Genomic DNA, 24,062 nt, shown 5'->3' on the forward strand with positions numbered 1-24,062 from the left:
TGAGGAAGATGAAGGGCGGCAGGAAGGAGTGCTTTGCGACTGGATGTACGCAAGAGCATGGGGCTTGACTGGTGGTAGCCACGAAGGCGGAGGGAGCTGTCTGCTGTCCTTGGGAGGCCACTCTCCTTTAGCTTGGAAAGGTCATGGTGTGTTGGGGCAGTTCCTGAAGACTGGAAGGAAGCTCATACCCCTCGTATCTTAGAAGAAGATCAAGAGGGAGGATCTGGGAAAGTAGAGGCTGGTGAGGCTGAGCTTGTTTCCGGGGAAGACGATGGAGGAAATCCTCCTGGGAAGCCCTGCCAGGACTAGGAAGGCCAAGAAGGTGCTGGGGAGCGGTCGGTGTGGGTTTACGAAGGGGAAATGGTGCTTGACCAACCTCCGTGTCTTCCGGGTCGAAGTGACTTGGTGTTGGAGGAGGGGAGAGCAGTGTCTGTTGTTGAGCTCTACTTGAATGAAGCCTTTGTCACGGCTCCCATTCCACGCCCCTAGAGAAGCCGAGAAAGTATGGGTTGCATAAGTGGCCAGTGAGGTGGACTGCAAAGTGGCTGAAGGGCTGGGCCCAGAGGGCTGTGATCAGTGGCAGGCCAAGCGGCCATGGGCACAAGTGAAAAGCGATGGAATTGCATGGGCACGGAAGGCCAGGGTTTTTCAGTGTGCGGTTGGTCAAAGAGTGGAAGAGGTGGTGGAGTCTCCATCCTGGGAGATACTGAAACCACAACTGGCCATAGTCCCGGACAGCCTGCTCTGGCTTTCCCTGCTTGAGGAGGGTGGTTGACACATCTGCTTTCCAGAGTTTCTGTTGATCTAAACACTTCTGTGATTCTGCTTGCAGTGGTTGGCAGGGAGTCATGGTGGGGAACAGAGTCAGTGAAGTGTGTGATGGCACAGGGAGACTTTGTCAGCGGCGTGCGCAGGTGAGCGCTGTCGTGTCGAAGCGTTTGACTGAGCAAGTGGTGGGCTTGTGTCACGTTCTGGAAGCCCCCAGGTGCCAGTCTGTGTTGCTGTTGGTTGAGGTGACGTATTTCCTAGGAGAGGATTTGTGGCCCTTTTGCACCCACCCTGCTGGCCTGTTGAGCCGTGGCTTTGTGCCAGGTGAAGCTGGAAGAGCCTTAGGAGAAGAAAGGAAGAGGAGGCATGTCAGGCTGAGATGCAGGAGAAGTTTATTGGGAGAAAAAAGGAGTGCAAAGGCAGGAGCACCAAGTAGAAGAGAGCTGATCTGAGGTGCAACCAGGGTGACCATCAGCCAAGGTCCTTTGCTTGCAGTAGATTTTGCCAGAGCACCGAGATCTTCCTTTTCTATGGTGGGAGTAGCCCACTGGAGGTCCCCACTGGTCTTTGGCTTGTCAGAGAGCGATTGCAGCAGAGAGTAGTGGGCATAGCAGAAGGGGCGCTGCAAGGAAGGAAGAGGGAGAAGAGGCGGAGGTACATGGGCCATGTTTGCAGGGAGCCCAGGCTGGCCCCTTCCCTGCTTCCTTGCTTGGTGCTTTGAGAGGAGGAGCTGTGGACGGCAGGTCCACGTGCCAGCAGCAGCTGGAGGTGCGTCCTCAATCCATGCTGTGGCTTCCAGGGTGTGGGTGGTTGTTGTCAGGGGTGGTGGTGAGGGCCCTTAGCAGGGGTAGCAGCCTCTTGCGCCACTGAAGCAGCCCAGGCCTCCGAAGCCAGAGCCGAGGCCAAAGCCCCCGGAGACGGGCACTCCCTGGGAGCTGAGGACGTTGCCCACGGCAGCCGATGCGGAGGATCCGACGGCGGTGCTCTGGGGGAAGGAGCTGAGGATGGGTCCTGGCAGGGTGACCACGACGGTGGAAGGCTGGATGACGACGCGGGAGTCCTCGCACTGCCTGACACAGGGCTCGTTGCAGCTGTTAGCCAGCGGGGTGGGTCCGCAGGGGCGGCAGAGGTCGTAGCAGGCCATGGGTGTGGTGTGGAGGGGCCCTGGAAGAGAGGGTGTTGAGAAGGCGGAGGGGCGTGGGGGTGCGAGGGGCGGTGTTGCAGGAGGGCGAGGGAGCGGGGAGGCCTGGTGTGGGGCTGTGGGGAGCATGGGGGTGGGGAGGCGTCAGCGGTGCTGAGGCTGGGGTCAGAGCGTGGTGGAAGAGAGGGGCCAGGTGGGTCAGGAGAAGGAAGGGAAGGGGGTTGAGGCTCACCTTGTTGAGCGCGGAGGAGAAGGCGTGAGGAGAAGAGCGTGAGGGAGAGAGGTCCTGGGCTGGCTTTTATGCGGGTGTGCGAGGGGCGGGACAGCCTTTGCGCATGACAGCATTTTGCATCAAGCAGCTGTTGCATGCCCCAGCCATGTAAGTAATGAGGTGGGGTGTGTTTTCCTTCCCGCAATTGTCCAATTTCATGTCCTCTTGAGGCCGTGTCCATGTCACCCTGGCGGCAAGTTTGAAGTGCGAGTATTAGAGGCCAAAGGTTTGGTTTTGATGGTGCGTGTCAGGACGGGCAGAGGACACGACCAAAGGGTAGGAGAGGTGGGGTGTCATCAGTGAGGTCATCGCGTGGCACTGGTGTGGTGTGGTTTGCGGGTGCGTTGTGAAGAGGGGGCCCCATTTCCTTGTCGCCCTAATGAGCTGGTCTGGGCTTTGGAGGTGTGCCGGGTGTGAGGGGCTGCCCCTTCCATCGCATTGGGTCCGTCCTTGCCTTGGTGCCAGATCACTACGGCAGTTTTTAGGCCTGGCCTTTCCTGTTGGGTGTGCTCTGTGGGTGTCTTGGTGCCCCTCTTGCTGGTAAGGTTGGAGGTGGGAGAAAGGAGGCTGCGTGTTTGGGCTTGTGCCCCCTTGGTGCTGTCCCTGGGTGTGGCAGTGCAGGCAGGCAGAGGAGGGCCTCTTGTGAGAGCAGGCCGTTGTGCTGGCAGCCCTGGTTCAGAGTTTGCAAGGCCTGTGATGTTGGCCTGCCAAGCTCCCCAAAGGCTTGTGTTGGCCCCTCCGGAGCGCTCCCCTTAGCTGTGGCCCGCACGTTTGCATGCTGGGCTGTGGCATAATTTATCCAGAGAAGAGCAAGGCAGCTGGTGAAGGATCTAGAGAAGAAGACAACTGTGGAGAGGTTGAGGGAACTGGAGATTTTAATTTGCAGAAAAAGAAGGCTGAAGGATGACCTTCTCACTCTCTACAGTCACCTGAAAGGACGATGTAACAAGGTGGGTGTTGGTCCCTCATTCCTAGTAATAAGTGAGAGAAGAGGATAATGGCCTTCAAGCTGTGCCAGGGGAGGTTTAGATTGGGTATTAGAAATAATTTCTTCACAGAAAGGTTTATCAAGTACTGGAACAGGGAAGTGGTTGAGTCCCCATCCTGAGAGGTATCTAAAACACGTGCAACGTGGTGCTCAGGGACATGGTTTTGTGGTGGACTTGGCAGTGTTAGTTAACGGTTGGACTCAATGATCTTAAGGGTCTTTTCCAAGCTAAATGAATCTATGCTTCTAAGTGCGTGCTGCCAACGGAAGCTGGCATGAGAGACATGGGCAGAAGTGCATTAGTGTGTCCAAGCCTTTGAGTAAGTGATGGGCTTGTGTCATGGGCTTGACGTCCCCATGTGACAGTCTGTGGTGGTGTTGTTGCTGGGGACATACTTGCTAAGAGAGGTCTTGCAGCCCCTTTCCAGCCATCCCGCCAGCCTGTTGAGCCCTGGCTTTGTGCTGAGTGAGGCTGGAAGAGCGTTGGGAGAAGAAAGGCAGTGGAGGCATCTTCAGGCTGGGCTGCAGAAGAACTTTATTGAGAGGAAAAAGAGAGAAAAGGCAGGAGCACCAAGAGGAAGGGAAGTGGTCTGAGGCGCAAGTAGGGCGACCATCAGCCATGGTCCCTTGTGTGAGATAGCTCTAGCCAGAGCCCCAAGATCTTCCTTTCCCGCAGTGGGAGCGGCACACTGGAGGCCTCCCATGGCCTTTGGCTTGTGAGAACGTAGCTGCAGCAGAGAGCAGTGGACGTAGTAGGAGAGGCAGTGCCAAGAAGGAAGAGGGAGCAGAGGAGGAGGTACACGGGCCATGTTTGCAGGCAGCCCAGGCTGGCCCCTTCCCTGCTCGTTGCTTGGTGCCTTGAGAGGAGGAGCTGTGCACTGCGGGTGCACGTGGCAGCAAGTGATTGGAGGTGCGTCCTCAATCCATGCCATGGCTTCCAGGGTGTCGCTGCCTTGCTGCGTGATCACTAAGCCTGTCCTCAGGCCTGGCCTTTCCCGTTGGGCGTGCTCTGTGGGTGTCTGGAGCCCCTCTTGTTTGACTTTGTGGTTCTTGTGGAGGACGAGCTGACTCCAAGGCAGCAACGCACCCTTCTGGCAAAAGTGACCAAGAATCTCCATGGCAGCATTGGGTCGAACGTTGCCAGCAAGTGTGGGGAGGTGATCTTGCTCTGTCTTCAGCGCTGGTGAGGCTCCGTGTGGAGTCCTGTGTCCAGCTGAGGGCTGCCCAATGGAAGAAGGACATGGCCTTCGTGGAGTGAGTGCGGTGCAGGAGTACCAAGATGCTGAGGGGACTTGCGCGTCCTTCCTATGAGGAGAAGCTGAGAGAGCTGAGAGGTTTTTGAGCCAGGAGCCAAGACTGCGCAGGGGAGAGGTCATCAATGTTTGTAAATCCCAGATAGGAGGGAAAGGTCAGGGGAGTCAGGCAATTTTCATGGGTGGCCGTGGCCAGGGCAAGGGTGGATGGAGAAAGCTGTGAAGACGTGCCATTTCCTTGGAAGGGAAGGCAAGGCTTTTTCAGCGTGAGGGTGGTCAAAGAGTGGAACCGTCTGCGCAGAGAGATGCTGGAGTCTCCATCACTGGATATATTGAAACCCTGAGTGGTCATGGTCGTGGACAGCCTGCTCGAGCTGACCCTGCTTGAGCAGGTTGGGTAGAAGTAGCCAATCTCCAGAGATTCCTTGGGCATTGAGTGTTTCTGTTTGCTGTGATTCTGCTTGCTGTGTTGGGCAGAGAGTCATGCTGGGGAAGAGAGTTGGTCAAGTGTGTGCTGCCATGGGGAGCGTCCATCAGAGTCATGTGTAGAAGTGCCTTAACGTACTGAGGCCTTTCTTTGGGCGAGTGAAGGGCTTGTGTGATGGCTTGGAAGCCCTCTGGGTGCCAGTGGGTGGTGTTGCTGGGGCCATACTTGCGAAGAGAGGTCTGGTAGCCCCTTTTTGACCCAACCCAATGGCCTGTTGAGCCCTGGCTTTGTGCTGAGTGAGGCTGGGAGAAGAAAGGAAAAGGAGGCATGTCAGGCTGGGATGCAGGAGATGTTTATTGAGAGAAAAAGAGAGTGAAAAGGCAGGAGCAGCAAGAGGAAGGGAGGCGCTCTGAGGTGCAATGTGGGCGACAATCAGTCGAGGTCCTTGGCTTGCAGTAGATTTTGCCAGAGCACCGAGATCTTCCTTCCCTACGGTGGGAGCAGGCCAACAGAGGTTCCTGGTCATCTTTGGCTTGTCAGAGAGCGATTGCAGCAGAGAGCAGTGGGCATAGGAGAAGGGATGCTTCAAGGAAAGAAGAGGAGGAGGTACATGGGCCATGTTTGCAGGCAGCCCGGGCTGGCCCCTTCCCTGCTTCCTTGCTTGGTGCTTTGAGAGGAGGAGCCATGGACGGCAGGTCCACGTGCCAGCAGTGGCCTGGAGGTGCGTCCTCAATCCATGCCGTGGCTTCCAGGGTGTGGGTGGTTGTTGTCAGGGGTGGTGGTGAGGGCCCTTAGCAGGGGTAGCAGCCTCTTGCGCCACTGAAGCAGCCCAGGCCTCCGAAGCCAGAGCCGTAGCCGTAGCCGAGGCCAAAGCCCCCAGAGACGGGCACTCCCTGGGAGCTGAGGACGTTGCCCACGGCAGCCGATGCGGAGGATCCGACAGCGGTGCTCTGGGGGAAGGAGCTGAGGATGGGTCCTGGCAGGGTGACCAGCACGGCGGGAGGCTGGATGACGACGCGGGAGTCCTCGCACTGCCTGACACAGGGCTCGTTGCAGCTGTTAGCCAGCGGGGTGGGTCCGCAGGGGCGGCAGCTGTTGTAGCAGGCCATGGGTGTGGTGTGGAGGGGCCCTGGAAGAGAGGGTGTTGAGTAGGCGGAGGGGCGTGGGGGTGCGAGGGGCGGTGTTGCAGGAGGGCGAGGGAGCAGGGAGGCCTGGTGTGGGGCTGTGGGGAGCGTGGGGGTGGGGAGGCGTCAGCGGTGCTGAGGCTGGGGTCAGAGCGTGGTGGAAGAGAGGGGCCAGGTGGGTCAGGAGAAGGAGGGGAAGGGGGTTGAGGCTCACCTTGTTGAGCGCGGAGGAGAAGGCGTGAGGAGAAGAGCGTGAGGGAGAGAGGTCCTGGGCTGGCTTTTATGCTGGTGTGCGAGGGGCGGGACAGCCTTTGTGCATGACAGCATTTTGCATCAAGCAGCTGTTGCATGCCCCAGCCATGTAAGTAATGAGGTGGGGTGTGTTTTCCTTCCCGCAATTGTCCAATTTCATGTCCTCTTGAGGCCGTGTCCATCTCACCCTGGCGGCAGCTTTTAAGTGCGAGTATTAGAGGCCAAAGGTTTGGTTTTGATGGTGCGTGTCAGGAGACTGGAATAAAGCATAGTAGATGTCAGGTGTCGTCGGTGAGGTCATCGCGTGGCACTGGTGTGGTTTGTGGGTGCGTTGTGAAGAGGGGGCCCCATTTCTTCGCAGCCCTGGCAGGCTGGTCTGGGCTTTGGAGGTGTGCTGGGAGTGAGTCGCTGCCCCTTTCATCATGTTCCATCCATCCTTGCCTTACCACTAGGTCGCTAAGCCCATTTTTAAGCCTGGCCTTTCCCCGTTGGGTGTGCTCTGTGGTTGGGTTGGTTTCCCTCTTGCTTGTAAGGGTGTAGATTGGAGAAAGGAGGCTGCGTGTTTGGGCTTGTGCCCCCTTGGTTCTGTCCTCGGGGGTGGCAGTGCAGGCAGGCAGAGGAGGGCCGCTTGTGAGAGCAGGCCGTTGTGCTGGCAGCCCTGGTTCAGAGTTCGCAAGCCCTGTGATGTGGGGAGCTCCCCTTAGCTGTGGCCAGCACGTTTGCAGGCTGGGCTCCGGTGTGAAGCAATGCTTGTGCTGTGGTGTAATGCATCCAATGAAGAGCAAGGCAGCTGGTGAAGGATCTAGAGAAGAAGACTTCTGAGGAGCAGTTGAGGGACCTGGGGGTGTTTAGTTTGCAGAAAAAGAAGGCTGAGGGGAGACCTTATTGCTGTCTACAGTCACCTGAGAGGGGGATGTAACGAGGTGGGTGTTGGTCTCTCATCCCTAATAAGAAGGGATAGGAGAAGAGGAAATGGCCTCCAGCTGTGCCAGGGGAGGTTTGGATTGGGTATTAGGAACAATTTCTTCATGAGAAGTGTTACCGAGTGTCACTGGCACAGGCTGCCCAGGGAAGTGGTTGAGTCCCCATCCCGGGAGGTATCTAAAAGACGTGTAGATGTGTCGCTCAGGGACACGGTTTAGCGTTGGACTTGGTACTGTTTGTGTCACGGTTGGACTCGGTAGTGTTTAAGGGTCTTTTCCAAGCTCCATGCCTCTCTGATTGTATATGGGGCACCCTGCGAGGGCAGGTGAGTTTCTGGAGAGTCCGTGAGTGTGTGGAGAGGCAGAGGGGGAGTGGAGGTGGCAGGCAGGGGAGGTGGTGAGCCAGGGCCTTTGGGGTGTTGTTTTGGGGTGAGTGCCGAGGGGTGAGGCTGTTGCTCTGCACAGTGTCTGATGGGCTGAATGAGGATTTGGAGCTTGCGGAGGGGAGCTGGAGGTGAGCAGGCAGCACGGGGCTGCAGAGGGGAGCCCTGGTGGTGGTGGCTGCATGCCGAAGGGTTGATGAATGGCAAGGCCTGCCCCAAGTGAGCTGAGGTGAGTGTGTTGCAGGCTGTTTGTCAGGCGGGCAGTGGTTGTTGCTGAGGAAGATGAAGGGCGGCAGGAAGGAGTGCTTTGCGACTGGATGTACGCAAGAGCATGGGGCTTGACTGGTGGTAGCCACGAAGGCGGAGGGAGCTGTCTGCTGTCCTTGGGAGGCCACTCTCCTTTAGCTTGGAAAGGTCATGGTGTGTTGGGGCAGTTCCTGAAGACTGGAAGGAAGCTCATACCCCTCGTATCTTAGAAGAAGATCAAGAGGGAGGATCTGGGAACGTAGAGGCTGGTGAGGCTGAGCTTGTTTCCGGGGAAGACGATGGAGGAAATCCTCCTGGGAAGCCCTGCCAGGACTAGGAAGGCCAAGAAGGTGCTGGGGAGCGGTTGGTGTGGGTTTACGAAGGGGAAATGGTGCTTGACCAACCTCCGTGTCTTCCGGGTCGAAGTGACTTGGTGTTGGAGGAGGGGAGAGCAGTGTCTGTTGTTGAGCTCTACTTGAATGAAGCCTTTGTCACGGCTCCCATTCCACGCCCCTAGAGAAGCCGAGAAAGTATGGGTTGCATAAGTGGCCAGTGAGGTGGACTGCAAAGTGGCTGAAGGGCTGGGCCCAGAGGGCTGTGATCAGTGGCAGGCCAAGCGGCCATGGGCACAAGTGAAAAGCGATGGAATTGCATGGGCACGGAAGGCCAGGGTTTTTCAGTGTGCGGTTGGTCAAAGAGTGGAAGAGGTGGTGGAGTCTCCATCCTGGGAGATACTGAAACCACAACTGGCCATAGTCCCGGACAGCCTGCTCTGGCTTTCCCTGCTTGAGGAGGGTGGTTGACACATCTGCTTTCCAGAGTTTCTGTTGATCTAAACACTTCTGTGATTCTGCTTGCAGTGGTTGGCAGGGAGTCATGGTGGGGAACAGAGTCAGTGAAGTGTGTGATGGCACAGGGAGACTTTGTCAGCGGCGTGCGCAGGTGAGCGCTGTCGTGTCGTTTGACTGAGCAAGTGGTGGGCTTGTGTCACGTTCTGGAAGCCCCCAGGTGCCAGTCTGTGTTGCTGTTGGTTGAGGTGACGTATTTCCTAGGAGAGGATTTGTGGCCCTTTTGCACCCACCCTGCTGGCCTGTTGAGCCGTGGCTTTGTGCCAGGTGAAGCTGGAAGAGCCTTAGGAGAAGAAAGGAAGAGGAGGCATGTCAGGCTGAGATGCAGGAGAAGTTTATTGGGAGAAAAAGGAGTGCAAAGGCAGGAGCACCAAGTAGAAGAGAGCTGATCTGAGGTGCAACCAGGGCGACCATCAGCCAAGGTCCTTTGCTTGCAGTAGATTTTGCCAGAGCACCGAGATCTTCCTTTTCTATGGTGGGAGTAGCCCACTGGAGGTCCCCACTGGTCTTTGGCTTGTCAGAGAGCGATTGCAGCAGAGAGTAGTGGGCATAGCAGAAGGGGCGCTGCAAGGAAGGAAGAGGGAGAAGAGGCAGAGGTACATGGGCCATGTTTGCAGGGAGCCCAGGCTGGCCCCTTCCCTGCTTCCTTGCTTGGTGCTTTGAGAGGAGGAGCCATGGACGGCAGGTCCATGTGCCATCAACAGCTGGAGGTGCGTCCTCAATCCATGCTGTGGCTTCCAGGGTGTGGGTGGTTGTTGTCAGGGGTGGTGGTGAGGGCCCTTAGCAGGGGTAGCAGCCTCTTGCGCCACTGAAGCAGCCCAGGCCTCCGAAGCCAGAGCCGAGGCCAAAGCCCCCGGAGACGGGCACTCCCTGGGAGCTGAGGACGTTGCCCACGGCAGCCGATGCGGAGGATCCGACGGCGGTGCTCTGGGGGAAGGAGCTGAGGATGGGTCCTGGCAGGGTGACCAGCACGGCGGGAGGCTGGATGACGACGCGGGAGTCCTCGCACTGCCTGACACAGGGCTCGTTGCAGCTGTTAGCCAGCGGGGTGGGTCCGCAGGGGCGGCAGCTGTCGTAGCAGGCCATGGGTGTGGTGTGGAGGGGCCCTGGAAGAGAGGGTGTTGAGAAGGCGGAGGGGCGTGGGGGTGCGAGGGGCGGTGTTGCAGGAGGGCGAGGGAGCGGGGAGGCCTGGTGTGGGGCTGTGGGGAGCGTGGGGGTGGGGAGGCGTCAGCGGTGCTGAGGCTGGGGTCAGAGCGTGGTGGAAGAGAGGGGCCAGGTGGGTCAGGAGAAGGAGGGGAAGGGGGTTGAGGCTCACCTTGTTGAGCGCGGAGGAGAAGGCGTGAGGAGAAGTGTGTGAGGGAGAGAGGCGCTGAGCCGGCTTTTATGCGGGTGTGCGAGGGGCGGGACAGCCTTTGCGCATGACAGCATTTTGCATCAAGCAGCTGTTGCATGCCCCAGCCATGTAAGTAATGAGGTGGGGTGTGTTTTCCTTCCCGCAGTTGTCCAATTTCATGTCCTCTTGAGGCCGTGTCCATGTCACCCTGGCGGCAAGTTTGAAGTGCGAGTATTAGAGGCCAAAGGTTTGGTTTTGATGGTGCGTGTCAGGACGGGCAGAGGACACGACCAAAGGGTAGGAGAGGTGGGGTGTCATCAGTGAGGTCATCGTGTGGCACTGGTGTGGTGTGGTTTGCGGGTGCATTGTGAAGAGGGGGCCCCATTTCCTTGTCGCCCTAATGAGCTGGTCTGGGCTTTGGAGGTGTGCCGGGTGTGAGGGGCTGCCCCTTCCATCGCATTGGGTCCGTCCTTGCCTTGGTGCCAGATCACTACGGCAGTTTTTAGGCCTGGCCTTTCCTGTTGGGTGTGCTCTGTGGGTGTCTTGGTGCCCCTCTTGCTGGTAAGGTTGGAGGTGGGAGAAAGGAGGCTGCGTGTTTGGGCTTGTGCCCCCTTGGTGCTGTCCCTGGGTGTGGCAGTGCAGGCAGGCAGAGGAGGGCCTCTTGTGAGAGCAGGCCGTTGTGCTGGCAGCCCTGGTTCAGAGTTTGCAAGGCCTGTGATGTTGGCCTGCCAAGCTCCCCAAAGGCTTGTGTTGGCCCCTCCGGAGCGCTCCCCTTAGCTGTGGCCCGCACGTTTGCATGCTGGGCTGTGGCATAATTTATCCAGAGAAGAGCAAGGCAGCTGGTGAAGGATCTAGAGAAGAAGACAACTGTGGAGAGGTTGAGGGAACCGGAGATTTTAATTTGCAGAAAAAGAAGGCTGAAGGATGACCTTCTCACTCTCTACAGTCACCTGAAAGGACGATGTAACAAGGTGGGTGTTGGTCCCTCATTCCTAGTCATAAGTGAGAGAAGAGGATAATGGCCTTCAAGCTGTGCCAGGGGAGGTTTAGATTGGGTATTAGAAATAATTTCTTCACAGAAAGGTTTATCAAGTACTGGAACAGGGAAGTGGTTGAGTCCCCATCCTGAGAGGTATCTAAAACACGTGCAACGTGGTGCTCAGGGACATGGTTTTGTGGTGGACTTGGCAGTGTTAGTTAACGGTTGGACTCAATGATCTTAAGGGTCTTTTCCAAGCTAAATGAATCTATGCTTCTAAGTGCGTGCTGCCAACGGAAGCTGGCATGAGAGACATGGGCAGAAGTGCATTAGTGTGTCCAAGCCTTTGAGTAAGTGATGGGCTTGTGTCATGGGCTTGACGTCCCCATGTGACAGTCTGTGGTGGTGTTGTTGCTGGGGACATACTTGCTAAGAGAGGTCTTGCAGCCCCTTTCCAGCCATCCCGCCAGCCTGTTGAGCCCTGGCTTTGTGCTGAGTGAGGCTGGAAGAGCGTTGGGAGAAGAAAGGCAGTGGAGGCATCTTCAGGCTGGGCTGCAGAAGAACTTTATTGAGAGGAAAAAGAGAGAAAAGGCAGGAGCACCAAGAGGAAGGGAAGTGGTCTGAGGCGCAAGTAGGGCGACCATCAGCCATGGTCCCTTGTGTGAGATAGCTCTAGCCAGAGCCCCAAGATCTTCCTTTCCCGCAGTGGGAGCGGCACACTGGAGGCCTCCCATGGCCTTTGGCTTGTGAGAACGTAGCTGCAGCAGAGAGCAGTGGACGTAGTAGGAGAGGCAGTGCCAAGAAGGAAGAGGGAGCAGAGGAGGAGGTACACGGGCCATGTTTGCAGGCAGCCCAGGCTGGCCCCTTCCCTGCTCGTTGCTTGGTGCCTTGAGAGGAGGAGCTGTGCACTGCGGGTGCACGTGGCAGCAAGTGATTGGAGGTGCGTCCTCAATCCATGCCATGGCTTCCAGGGTGTCGCTGCCTTGCTGCGTGATCACTAAGCCTGTCCTCAGGCCTGGCCTTTCCCGTTGGGTGTGCTCTGTGGGTGTCTGGAGCCCCTCTTGTTTGACTTTGTGGTTCTTGTGGAGGACGAGCTGACTCCAAGGCAGCAACGCACCCTTCTGGCAAAAGTGACCAAGAATCTCCATGGCAGCATTGGGTCGAACGTTGCCAGCAAGTGTGGGGAGGTGATCTTGCTCTGTCTTCAGCGCTGGTGAGGCTCCGTGTGGAGTCCTGTGTCCAGCTGAGGGCTGCCCAATGGAAGAAGGACATGGCCTTCGTGGAGTGAGTGCGGTGCAGGAGTACCAAGATGCTGAGGGGACTTGCGCGTCCTTCCTATGAGGAGAAGCTGAGAGAGCTGAGAGGTTTTTGAGCCAGGAGCCAAGACTGCGCAGGGGAGAGGTCATCAATGTTTGTAAATCCCAGATAGGAGGGAAAGGTCAGGGGAGTCAGGCAATTTTCATGGGTGGCCGTGGCCAGGGCAAGGGTGGATGGAGAAAGCTGTGAAGACGTGCCATTTCCTTGGAAGGGAAGGCAAGGCTTTTTCAGCGTGAGGGTGGTCAAAGAGTGGAACCGTCTGCGCAGAGAGATGCTGGAGTCTCCATCACTGGATATATTGAAACCCTGAGTGGTCATGGTCGTGGACAGCCTGCTCGAGCTGACCCTGCTTGAGCAGGTTGGGTAGAAGTAGCCAATCTCCAGAGATTCCTTGGGCATTGAGTGTTTCTGTTTGCTGTGATTCTGCTTGCTGTGTTGGGCAGAGAGTCATGCTGGGGAAGAGAGTTGGTCAAGTGTGTGCTGCCATGGGGAGCGTCCATCAGAGTCATGTGTAGAAGTGCCTTAACGTACTGAGGCCTTTCTTTGGGCGAGTGAAGGGCTTGTGTGATGGCTTGGAAGCCCTCTGGGTGCCAGTGGGTGGTGTTGCTGGGGCCATACTTGCGAAGAGAGGTCTGGTAGCCCCTTTTTGACCCAACCCAATGGCCTGTTGAGCCCTGGCTTTGTGCTGAGTGAGGCTGGGAGACGAAAGGAAAAGGAGGCATGTCAGGCTGGGATGCAGGAGATGTTTATTGAGAGAAAAAGAGAGTGAAAAGGCAGGAGCAGCAAGAGGAAGGGAGGCGCTCTGAGGTGCAATGTGGGCGACAATCAGTCGAGGTCCTTGGCTTGCAGTAGATTTTGCCAGAGCACCGAGATCTTCCTTCCCTACGGTGGGAGCAGGCCAACAGAGGTTCCTGGTCATCTTTGGCTTGTCAGAGAGCGATTGCAGCAGAGAGCAGTGGGCATAGGAGAAGGGATGCTTCAAGGAAAGAAGAGGAGGAGGTACATGGGCCATGTTTGCAGGCAGCCCGGGCTGGCCCCTTCCCTGCTTCCTTGCTTGGTGCTTTGAGAGGAGGAGCCATGGACGGCAGGTCCACGTGCCAGCAGTGGCCTGGAGGTGCGTCCTCAATCCATGCCGTGGCTTCCAGGGTGTGGGTGGTTGTTGTCAGGGGTGGTGGTGAGGGCCCTTAGCAGGGGTAGCAGCCTCTTGCGCCACTGAAGCAGCCCAGGCCTCCGAAGCCAGAGCCGAGGCCAAAGCCCCCGGAGACGGGCACTCCCTGGGAGCTGAGGACGTTGCCCACGGCAGCAGATGCGGAGGATCCGACGGCGGTGCTCTGGGGGAAGGAGCTGAGGATGGGTCCTGGCAGGGTGACCACGACGGTGGAAGGCTGGATGACGACGCGGGAGTCCTCGCACTGCCTGACACAGGGCTCGTTGCAGCTGTTAGCCAGCGGGGTGGGTCCGCAGGGGCGGCAGCTGTCGTAGCAGGCCATGGGTGTGGTGTGGAGGGGCCCTGGAAGAGAGGGTGTTGAGAAGGCGGAGGGGCGTGGGGGTGCGAGGGGCGGTGTTGCAGGAGGGCGAGGGAGCGGGGAGGCCTGGTGTGGGGCTGTGGGGAGCGTGGGGGTGGGGAGGCGTCAGCGGTGCTGAGGCTGGGGTCAGAGCGTGGTGGAAGAGAGGGGCCAGGTGGGTCAGGAGAAGGAGGGGAAGGGGGTTGAGGCTCACCTTGTTGAGCGCGGAGGAGAAGGCGTGAGGAGAAGAGTGTGAGGGACAGAGGTTCTGGGCTGGCTTTTATGCGGGTGTGCGAGGGGCGGGACAGCCTTTGCGCATGACAGCATTTTGCATCAAGCAGCTGTTGCATGCCCCAGCCATGTAAGTAATGAGGTGGGGTGTGTTTTCCTTCCCACAGTTGTCCAATTTCATGTCCTCCTCTTGAGGCCGTGTCCATCTCACCCTGGCGGCAGCTTTTAAGTGCGAGTATTAGAGGCCAAAGGTTTGGTTTTGATGGTGCGTGTCAGGAGACTGGAATAAAGCATAGTAGATGTCAGGTGTCGTCGGTGAGGTCATCGCGTGGCACTGGTGTGGTTTGTGGGTGCGTTGTGAAGAGGGGGCCCCATTTCTTCGCAGCCCTGGCAGGCTGGTCTGGGCTTTGGAGGTGTGCTGGGAGTGAGTCGCTGCCCCTTTCATCATGTTCCATCCATCCTTGCCTTACCACTAGGTCGCTAAGCCCATTTTTAAGCCTGGCCTTTCCCCGCTGGGTGTGCTCTGTGGTTGGGTTGGTTTCCCTCTTGCTTGTAAGGGTGTAGATTGGAGAAAGGAGGCTGCGTGTTTGGGCTTGTGCCCCCTTGGTTCTGTCCCCGGGGGTGGCAGTGCAGGCAGGCAGAGGAGGGCCGCTTGTGAGAGCAGGCCGTTGTGCTGGCAGCCCTGGTTCAGAGTTCGCAAGCCCTGTGATGTGGGGAGCTCCCCTTAGCTGTGGCCAGCACGTTTGCAGGCTGGGCTCCGGTGTGAAGCAATGCTTGTGCTGTGGTGTAATGCATCCAATGAAGAGCAAGGCAGCTGGTGAAGGATCTAGAGAAGAAGACTTCTGAGGAGCAGTTGAGGGACCTGGGGGTGTTTAGTTTGCAGAAAAAGAAGGCTGAGGGGAGACCTTATTGCTGTCTACAGTCACCTGAGAGGGGGATGTAACGAGGTGGGTGTTGGTCTCTCATCCCTTGTAACAAATGATAGGAGAAGAGGAAATGGCCTCCAGCTGTGCCAGGGGAGGTTTGGATTGGGTATTAGGAACAATTTCTTCATGAGAAGTGTTACCGAGTGTCACTGGCACAGGCTGCCCAGGGAAGTGGTTGAGTCCCCATCCCGGGAGGTATCTAAAAGACGTGTAGATGTGTCGCTCAGGGACACGGTTTAGCGTTGGACTTGGTACTGTTTGTGTCACGGTTGGACTCGGTAGTGTTTAAGGGTCTTTTCCAAGCTCCATGCCTCTCTGATTGTATATGGGGCACCCTGCGAGGGCAGGTGAGTTTCTGGAGAGCCCGTGAGTGTGTGGAGAGGCAGAGGGGGAGTGGAGGTGGCAGGCAGGGGAGGTGGTGAGCCAGGGCCTTTGGGGTGTTGTTTTGGGGTGAGTGCCGAGGGGTGAGGCTGTTTCTCTGCACAGTGTCTGATGGGCTGAATGAGGATTTGGAGCTTGCGGAGGGGAGCTGGAGGTGAGCAGGCAGCACGGGGCTGCAGAGGGGAGCCCTGGTGGTGGTGGCTGCATGCCGAAGGGTTGATGAATGGCAAGGCCTGCCCCAAGTGAGCTGAGGTGAGTGTGTTGCAGGCTGTTTGTCAGGCGGGCAGTGGTTGTTGCTGAGGAAGATGAAGGGCGGCAGGAAGGAGTGCTTTGCGACTGGATGTACGCAAGAGCATGGGGCTTGACTGGTGGTAGCCACGAAGGCGGAGGGAGCTGTCTGCTGTCCTTGGGAGGCCACTCTCCTTTAGCTTGGAAAGGTCATGGTGTGTTGGGGCAGTTCCTGAAGACTGGAAGGAAGCTCATACCCCTCGTATCTTAGAAGAAGATCAAGAGGGAGGATCTGGGAAAGTAGAGGCTGGTGAGGCTGACCTTGTTTCCGGGGAAGACGATGGAGGAAATCCTCCTGGGAAGCCCTGCCAGGACTAGGAAGGCCAAGAAGGTGCTGGGGAGCGGTCGGTGTGGGTTTACGAAGGGGAAATGGTGCTTGACCAACCTCCGTGTCTTCCGGGTTGAAGTGACTTGGTGTTGGAGGAGGGGAGAGCAGTGTCTGTTGTTGAGCTCTACTTGAATGAAGCCTTTGTCACGGCTCCCATTCCACGCCCCTAGAGAAGCCGAGAAAGTATGGGTTGCATAAGTGGCCAGTGAGGTGGACTGCAAAGTGGCTGAAGGGCTGGGCCCAGAGGGCTGTGATCAGTGGCAGGCCAAGCGGCCATGGGCACAAGTGAAAAGCGATGGAATTGCATGGGCACGGAAGGCCAGGGTTTTTCAGTGTGCGGTTGGTCAAAGAGTGGAAGAGGTGGTGGAGTCTCCATCCTGGGAGATACTGAAACCACAACTGGCCATAGTCCCGGACAGCCTGCTCTGGCTTTCCCTGCTTGAGGAGGGTGGTTGACACATCTGCTTTCCAGAGTTTCTGTTGATCTAAACACTTCTGTGATTCTGCTTGCAGTGGTTGGCAGGGAGTCATGGTGGGGAACAGAGTCAGTGAAGTGTGTGATGGCACAGGGAGACTTTGTCAGCGGCGTGCGCAGGTGAGCGCTGTCGTGTCGAAGCGTTTGACTGAGCAAGTGGTGGGCTTGTGTCACGTTCTGGAAGCCCCCAGGTGCCAGTCTGTGTTGCTGTTGGTTGAGGTGACGTATTTCCTAGGAGAGGATTTGTGGCCCTTTTGCACCCACCCTGCTGGCCTGTTGAGCCGTGGCTTTGTGCCAGGTGAAGCTGGAAGAGCCTTAGGAGCAGAAAGGAAGAGGAGGCATGTCAGGCTGAGATGCAGGAGAAGTTTATTGGGAGAAAAAAGGAGTGCAAAGGCAGGAGCACCAAGTAGAAGAGAGCTGATCTGAGGTGCAACCAGGGCGACCATCAGCCAAGGTCCTTTGCTTGCAGTAGATTTTGCCAGAGCACCGAGATCTTCCTTTTCTATGGTGGGAGTAGCCCACTGGAGGTCCCCACTGGTCTTTGGCTTGTCAGAGAGCGATTGCAGCAGAGAGTAGTGGGCATAGCAGAAGGGGCGCTGGAAGGAAGGAAGAGGGAGAAGAGGCAGAGGTACATGGGCCATGTTTGCAGGGAGCCCAGGCTGGCCCCTTCCCTGCTTCCTTGCTTGGTGCTTTGAGCGGAGGAGCCATGGACGGCAGGTCCATGTGCCATCAACAGCTGGAGGTGCGTCCTCAATCCATGCTGTGGCTTCCAGGGTGTGGGTGGTTGTTGTCAGGGGTGGTGGTGAGGGCCCTTAGCAGGGGTAGCAGCCTCTTGCGCCACTGAAGCAGCCCAGGCCTCCGAAGCCAGAGCCGAGGCCAAAGCCCCCGGAGACGGGCACTCCCTGGGAGCTGAGGACGTTGCCCACGGCAGCCGATGCGGAGGATCCGACGGCGGTGTTCTGGGGGAAGGAGCTGAGGATGGGTCCTGGCAGGGTGACCAGCACGGCGGGAGGCTGGATGACGACGCGGGAGTCCTCGCACTGCCTGACACAGGGCTCGTTGCAGCTGTTAGCCAGCGGGGTGGGTCCGCAGGGGCGGCAGCTGTCGTAGCAGGCCATGGGTGTGGTGTGGAGGGGCCCTGGAAGAGAGGGTGTTGAGAAGGCGGAGGGGCGTGGGGGTGCGAGGGGCGGTGTTGCAGGAGGGCGAGGGAGCGGGGAGGCCTGGTGTGGGGCTGTGGGGAGCGTGGGGGTGGGGAGGCGTCAGCGGTGCTGAGGCTGGGGTCAGAGCGTGGTGGAAGAGAGGGGCCAGGTGGGTCAGGAGAAGGAGGGGAAGGGGGTTGAGGCTCACCTTGTTGAGCGCGGAGGAGAAGGCGTGAGGAGAAGAGTGTGAGGGAGAGAGGTCCTGGGCTGGCTTTTATGCTGGTGTGCGAGGGGCGGGACAGCCTTTGTGCATGACAGCCTTTTGCAGCAAGCAGCTGTTGCATGCCCCAGCCATGTAAGTAATGAGGTGGGGTGTGTTTTCCTTCCCGCAATTGTCCAATTTCATGTCCTCTTGAGGCTGTGTCCATCTCACCCTGGCGGCAAGTTTGAAGTGCGAGTATTAGAGGCCAAAGGTTTGGTTTTGATGGTGCGTGTCAGGACGGGCAGAGGACACGACCAAAGGGTAGGAGAGGTGGGGTGTCATCAGTGAGGTCATCACGTGGCACTGGTGTGGTGTGGTTTGCGGGTGCGTTGTGAAGAGGGGGCCCCATTTCCTTGTCGCCCTAATGAGCTGGTCTGGGCTTTGGAGGTGTGCCGGGTGTGAGGGGCTGCCCCTTCCATCGCATTGGGTCCGTCCTTGCCTTGGTGCCAGATCACTACGGCAGTTTTTAGGCCTGGCCTTTCCTGTTGGGTGTGCTCTGTGGGTGTCTTGGTGCCCCTCTTGCTGGTAAGGTTGGAGGTGGGAGAAAGGAGGCTGCGTGTTTGGGCTTGTGCCCCCTTGGTGCTGTCCCTGGGTGTGGCAGTGCAGGCAGGCAGAGGAGGGCCTCTTGTGAGAGCAGGCCGTTGTGCTGGCAGCCCTGGTTCAGAGTTTGCAAGGCCTGTGATGTTGGCCTGCCAAGCTCCCCAAAGGCTTGTGTTGGCCCCTCCGGAGCGCTCCCCTTAGCTGTGGCCCGCACGTTTGCATGCTGGGCTGTGGCATAATTTATCCAGAGAAGAGCAAGGCAGCTGGTGAAGGATCTAGAGAAGAAGACAACTGTGGAGAGGTTGAGGGAACTGGAGATTTTAATTTGCAGAAAAAGAAGGCTGAAGGATGACCTTCTCACTCTCTACAGTCACCTGAAAGGACGATGTAACAAGGTGGGTGTTGGTCCCTCATTCCTAGTAATAAGTGAGAGAAGAGGATAATGGCCTTCAAGCTGTGCCAGGGGAGGTTTAGATTGGGTATTAGAAATAATTTCTTCACAGAAAGGTTTATCAAGTACTGGAACAGGGAAGTGGTTGAGTCCCCATCCTGAGAGGTATCTAAAACACGTGCAACGTGGTGCTCAGGGACATGGTTTTGTGGTGGACTTGGCAGTGTTAGTTAACGGTTGGACTCAATGATCTTAAGGGTCTTTTCCAAGCTAAATGAATCTATGCTTCTAAGTGCGTGCTGCCAACGGAAGCTGGCATGAGAGACATGGGCAGAAGTGCATTAGTGTGTCCAAGCCTTTGAGTAAGTGATGGGCTTGTGTCATGGGCTTGACGTCCCCATGTGACAGTCTGTGGTGGTGTTGTTGCTGGGGACATACTTGCTAAGAGAGGTCTTGCAGCCCCTTTCCAGCCATCCCGCCAGCCTGTTGAGCCCTGGCTTTGTGCTGAGTGAGGCTGGAAGAGCGTTGGGAGAAGAAAGGCAGTGGAGGCATCTTCAGGCTGGGCTGCAGAAGAACTTTATTGAGAGGAAAAAGAGAGAAAAGGCAGGAGCACCAAGAGGAAGGGAAGTGGTCTGAGGCGCAAGTAGGGCGACCATCAGCCATGGTCCCTTGTGTGACATAGCTCTAGCCAGAGCCCCAAGATCTTCCTTTCCCGCAGTGGGAGCGGCACACTGGAGGCCTCCCATGGCCTTTGGCTTGTGAGAACGTAGCTGCAGCAGAGAGCAGTGGACGTAGTAGGAGAGGCAGTGCCAAGAAGGAAGAGGGAGCAGAGGAGGAGGTACACGGGCCATGTTTGCAGGCAGCCCAGGCTGGCCCCTTCCCTGCTCGTTGCTTGGTGCCTTGAGAGGAGGAGCTGTGCACTGCGGGTGCACGTGGCAGCAAGTGATTGGAGGTGCGTCCTCAATCCATGCCATGGCTTCCAGGGTGTCGCTGCCTTGCTGCGTGATCACTAAGCCTGTCCTCAGGCCTGGCCTTTCCCGTTGGGTGTGCTCTGTGGGTGTCTGGAGCCCCTCTTGTTTGACTTTGTGGTTCTTGTGGAGGACGAGCTGACTCCAAGGCAGCAACGCACCCTTCTGGCAAAAGTGACCAAGAATCTCCATGGCAGCATTGGGTCGAACGTTGCCAGCAAGTGTGGGGAGGTGATCTTGCTCTGTCTTCAGCGCTGGTGAGGCTCCGTGTGGAGTCCTGTGTCCAGCTGAGGGCTGCCCAATGGAAGAAGGACATGGCCTTCGTGGAGTGAGTGCGGTGCAGGAGTACCAAGATGCTGAGGGGACTTGCGCGTCCTTCCTATGAGGAGAAGCTGAGAGAGCTGAGAGGTTTTTGAGCCAGGAGCCAAGACTGCGCAGGGGAGAGGTCATCAATGTTTGTAAATCCCAGATAGGAGGGAAAGGTCAGGGGAGTCAGGCAATTTTCATGGGTGGCCGTGGCCAGGGCAAGGGTGGATGGAGAAAGCTGTGAAGACGTGCCATTTCCTTGGAAGGGAAGGCAAGGCTTTTTCAGCGTGAGGGTGGTCAAAGAGTGGAACCGTCTGCGCAGAGAGATGCTGGAGTCTCCATCACTGGATATATTGAAACCCTGAGTGGTCATGGTCGTGGACAGCCTGCTCGAGCTGACCCTGCTTGAGCAGGTTGGGTAGAAGTAGCCAATCTCCAGAGATTCCTTGGGCATTGAGTGTTTCTGTTTGCTGTGATTCTGCTTGCTGTGTTGGGCAGAGAGTCATGCTGGGGAAGAGAGTTGGTCAAGTGTGTGCTGCCATGGGGAGCGTCCATCAGAGTCATGTGTAGAAGTGCCTTAACGTACTGAGGCCTTTCTTTGGGCGAGTGAAGGGCTTGTGTGATGGCTTGGAAGCCCTCTGGGTGCCAGTGGGTGGTGTTGCTGGGGCCATACTTGCGAAGAGAGGTCTGGTAGCCCCTTTTTGACCCAACCCAATGGCCTGTTGAGCCCTGGCTTTGTGCTGAGTGAGGCTGGGAGACGAAAGGAAAAGGAGGCATGTCAGGCTGGGATGCAGGAGATGTTTATTGAGAGAAAAAGAGAGTGAAAAGGCAGGAGCAGCAAGAGGAAGGGAGGCGCTCTGAGGTGCAATGTGGGCGACAATCAGTCGAGGTCCTTGGCTTGCAGTAGATTTTGCCAGAGCACCGAGATCTTCCTTCCCTACGGTGGGAGCAGGCCAACAGAGGTTCCTGGTCATCTTTGGCTTGTCAGAGAGCGATTGCAGCAGAGAGCAGTGGGCATAGGAGAAGGGATGCTTCAAGGAAAGAAGAGGAGGAGGTACATGGGCCATGTTTGCAGGCAGCCCGGGCTGGCCCCTTCCCTGCTTCCTTGCTTGGTGCTTCGAGAGGAGGAGCCATGGACGGCAGGTCCACGTGCCAGCAGTGGCCTGGAGGTGCGTCCTCAATCCATGCCGTGGCTTCCAGGGTGTGGGTGGTTGTTGTCAGGGGTGGTGGTGAGGGCCCTTAGCAGGGGTAGCAGCCTCTTGCGCCACTGAAGCAGCCCAGGCCTCCGAAGCCAGAGCCGAGGCCAAAGCCCCCGGAGACGGGCACTCCCTGGGAGCTGAGGACGTTGCCCACGGCAGCCGATGCGGAGGATCCGACGGCGGTGCTCTGGGGGAAGGAGCTGAGGATGGGTCCTGGCAGGGTGACCACGACGGTGGAAGGCTGGATGACGACGCGGGAGTCCTCGCACTGCCTGACACAGGGCTCGTTGCAGCTGTTAGCCAGCGGGGTGGGTCCGCAGGGGCGGCAGCTGTCGTAGCAGGCCATGGGTGTGGTGTGGAGGGGCCCTGGAAGAGAGGGTGTTGAGAAGGCGGAGGGGCGTGGGGGTGCGAGGGGCGGTGTTGCAGGAGGGCGAGGGAGCGGGGAGGCCTGGTGTGGGGCTGTGGGGAGCGTGGGGGTGGGGAGGCGTCAGCGGTGCTGAGGCTGGGGTCAGAGCGTGGTGGAAGAGAGGGGCCAGGTGGGTCAGGAGAAGGAGGGGAAGGGGGTTGAGGCTCACCTTGTTGAGCGCGGAGGAGAAGGCGTGAGGAGAAGAGTGTGAGGGACAGAGGTTCTGGGCTGGCTTTTATGCGGGTGTGCGAGGGGCGGGACAGCCTTTGCGCATGACAGCATTTTGCATCAAGCAGCTGTTGCATGCCCCAGCCATGTAAGTAATGAGGTGGGGTGTGTTTTCCTTCCCGCAGTTGTCCAATTTCATGTCCTCTTGAGGCAGTGTCCATCTCACCCTGGCGGCAGCTTTTAAGTGCGAGTATTAGAGGCCAAAGGTTTGGTTTTGATGGTGCGTGTCAGGAGACTGGAATAAAGCATAGTAGATGTCAGGTGTCGTCGGTGAGGTCATCGCGTGGCACTGGTGTGGTTTGTGGGTGCGTTGTGAAGAGGGGGCCCCATTTCTTCGCAGCCCTGGCAGGCTGGTCTGGGCTTTGGAGGTGTGCTGGGAGTGAGTCGCTGCCCCTTTCATCATGTTCCATCCATCCTTGCCTTACCACTAGGTCGCTAAGCCCATTTTTAAGCCTGGCCTTTCCCCGCTGGGTGTGCTCTGTGGTTGGGTTGGTTTCCCTCTTGCTTGTAAGGGTGTAGATTGGAGAAAGGAGGCTGCGTGTTTGGGCTTGTGCCCCCTTGGTTCTGTCCCCGGGGGTGGCAGTGCAGGCAGGCAGAGGAGGGCCGCTTGTGAGAGCAGGCCGTTGTGCTGGCAGCCCTGGTTCAGAGTTCGCAAGCCCTGTGATGTGGGGAGCTCCCCTTAGCTGTGGCCAGCACGTTTGCAGGCTGGGCTCTGGTGTGAAGCAATGCTTGTGCTGTGGTGTAATGCATCCAATGAAGAGCAAGGCAGCTGGTGAAGGATCTAGAGAAGAAGACTTCTGAGGAGCAGTTGAGGGACCTGGGGGTGTTTAGTTTGCAGAAAAAGAAGGCTGAGGGGAGACCTTATTGCTGTCTACAGTCACCTGAGAGGGGGATGTAACGAGGTGGGTGTTGGTCTCTCATCCCTTGTAACAAATGATAGGAGAAGAGGAAATGGCCTCCAGCTGTGCCAGGGGAGGTTTGGATTGGGTATTAGGAACAATTTCTTGATGAGAAGTGTTACCGAGTGTCACTGGCACAGGCTGCCCAGGGAAGTGGTTGAGTCCCCATCCCGGGAGGTATCTAAAAGACGTGTAGATGTGTCGCTCAGGGACACGGTTTAGCGTTGGACTTGGTACTGTTTGTGTCACGGTTGGACTCGGTAGTGTTTAAGGGTCTTTTCCAAGCTCCATGCCTCTCTGATTGTATATGGGGCACCCTGCGAGGGCAGGTGAGTTTCTGGAGAGCCCGTGAGTGTGTGGAGAGGCAGAGGGGGAGTGGAGGTGGCAGGCAGGGGAGGTGGTGAGCCAGGGCCTTTGGAGTGTTGTTTTGGGGTGAGTGCCGAGGGGTGAGGCCGTTTCTCTGCACAGTGTCTGATGGGCTGAATGAGGATTTGGAGCTTGCGGAGGGGAGCTGGAGGTGAGCAGGCAGCACGGGGCTGCAGAGGGGAGGCCCTGGTGGTGGTGGCTGCATGCCGAAGGGTTGATGAATGGCAAGGCCTCCCCCAATTGAGTCACGTTGAGTGTTTGCAGGTTGTTTCTCAGGCAAGCAGTTGTTGTTCCTGAGGCAGATGAAACGAGGTAATGAGGCGTGTTTTGAGACTGGATGTACCTAGGTTGCACCCACGAATGCGGAGGGAGCTGCCTGATGTCCTTGGGAGGCCACTCTCCATTATCATTTGGAAAGGTCATGGTGTGTGGGGGCAGTTCCTGAAGCCTGGAAGAAAGCTCATGGCCCCTGTATCTTGAAGAAGATCAAGAGGGAGGGTCTGGGAGAGTAGAGGCTGTTGATGGTGACCTCGTTCCTGCTCTCACGGTCTGTTTGTATCTGTCACGTTCACGGGACAACGTAGTTTGTGATTTAAGCTGTATTTCTTGAGTTCACGAAGAAATACAGTAAACCAAGTCAGCAAACTGGGGCTCCATCGCCTTTTGCCCAGGCTAGCTGATGACTTCAATTCCCTTATTCACCATTCAAGTTATTAGGTTTCATACCTTATAACCCGTAACTCTTAACATCGCTTACCTGTGAGCAAAAAGTTATAATTACCTAGCCGACGGTAAGGGTGCTCCTCCTCTCTCCTCCGTCACGGTGCGGGCGTTCCTTGTGTCACAGCGGGAAGCATGAACACCTCAGCAGTCCAGCTGCTGTTGGATCTGCTTGAAAAGCTTTTTGGGGAAGCTGATGTTTTGGACCTTCCAGATTGGAGGTTTGGTCTATAGCATGTCCATAAGGTAGC

The 24,062-nt window shown here is 57.4% G+C and overlaps 6 protein-coding genes across 6 annotated transcripts; all 6 read right to left on the reverse strand.

The window, feature by feature from the left end:
• Positions 1–1,606: 1,606 nt before the first annotated feature.
• LOC148057204 (feather keratin-like) lies at positions 1,607–1,912 on the reverse strand. Its single transcript, XM_087734177.1, has one exon. The coding sequence runs from the start codon at positions 1,910–1,912 to the stop codon at positions 1,607–1,609; it is 306 nt and encodes a 101-aa protein (XP_087590303.1).
• A 3,727-nt stretch (positions 1,913–5,639) lies between these two features.
• Positions 5,640–5,957, reverse strand: LOC148057205 (feather keratin-like). The gene has a single exon (XM_087734192.1). It carries the CDS (start codon positions 5,955–5,957, stop codon positions 5,640–5,642), a length of 318 nt encoding a protein of 105 aa, XP_087590318.1.
• Positions 5,958–9,404: 3,447 nt separating this feature from the next.
• Positions 9,405–9,710, reverse strand: LOC148057206 (feather keratin-like). Its single transcript, XM_087734205.1, has one exon. The coding sequence runs from the start codon at positions 9,708–9,710 to the stop codon at positions 9,405–9,407; it is 306 nt and encodes a 101-aa protein (XP_087590331.1).
• A 3,727-nt stretch (positions 9,711–13,437) lies between these two features.
• LOC148057207 (feather keratin-like) lies at positions 13,438–13,743 on the reverse strand. The gene has a single exon (XM_087734215.1). It carries the CDS (start codon positions 13,741–13,743, stop codon positions 13,438–13,440), a length of 306 nt encoding a protein of 101 aa, XP_087590341.1.
• Positions 13,744–17,199: 3,456 nt separating this feature from the next.
• On the reverse strand, positions 17,200–17,505 carry LOC148057208 (feather keratin-like). The gene has a single exon (XM_087734231.1). The coding sequence runs from the start codon at positions 17,503–17,505 to the stop codon at positions 17,200–17,202; it is 306 nt and encodes a 101-aa protein (XP_087590357.1).
• Positions 17,506–21,232: 3,727 nt separating this feature from the next.
• Positions 21,233–21,538, reverse strand: LOC148057209 (feather keratin-like). Its single transcript, XM_087734247.1, has one exon. It carries the CDS (start codon positions 21,536–21,538, stop codon positions 21,233–21,235), a length of 306 nt encoding a protein of 101 aa, XP_087590373.1.
• Between the last annotated feature and the right edge of the window lie 2,524 nt (positions 21,539–24,062).

The sequence above is a fragment of the Nipponia nippon genome, unplaced genomic scaffold (genome assembly GCF_047370975.1).
Source record: "Nipponia nippon isolate SJK-2023a ecotype South Korea unplaced genomic scaffold, ASM4737097v1 scaffold_1, whole genome shotgun sequence".
Taxonomy (NCBI): Eukaryota; Metazoa; Chordata; class Aves; order Pelecaniformes; family Threskiornithidae; genus Nipponia; species Nipponia nippon.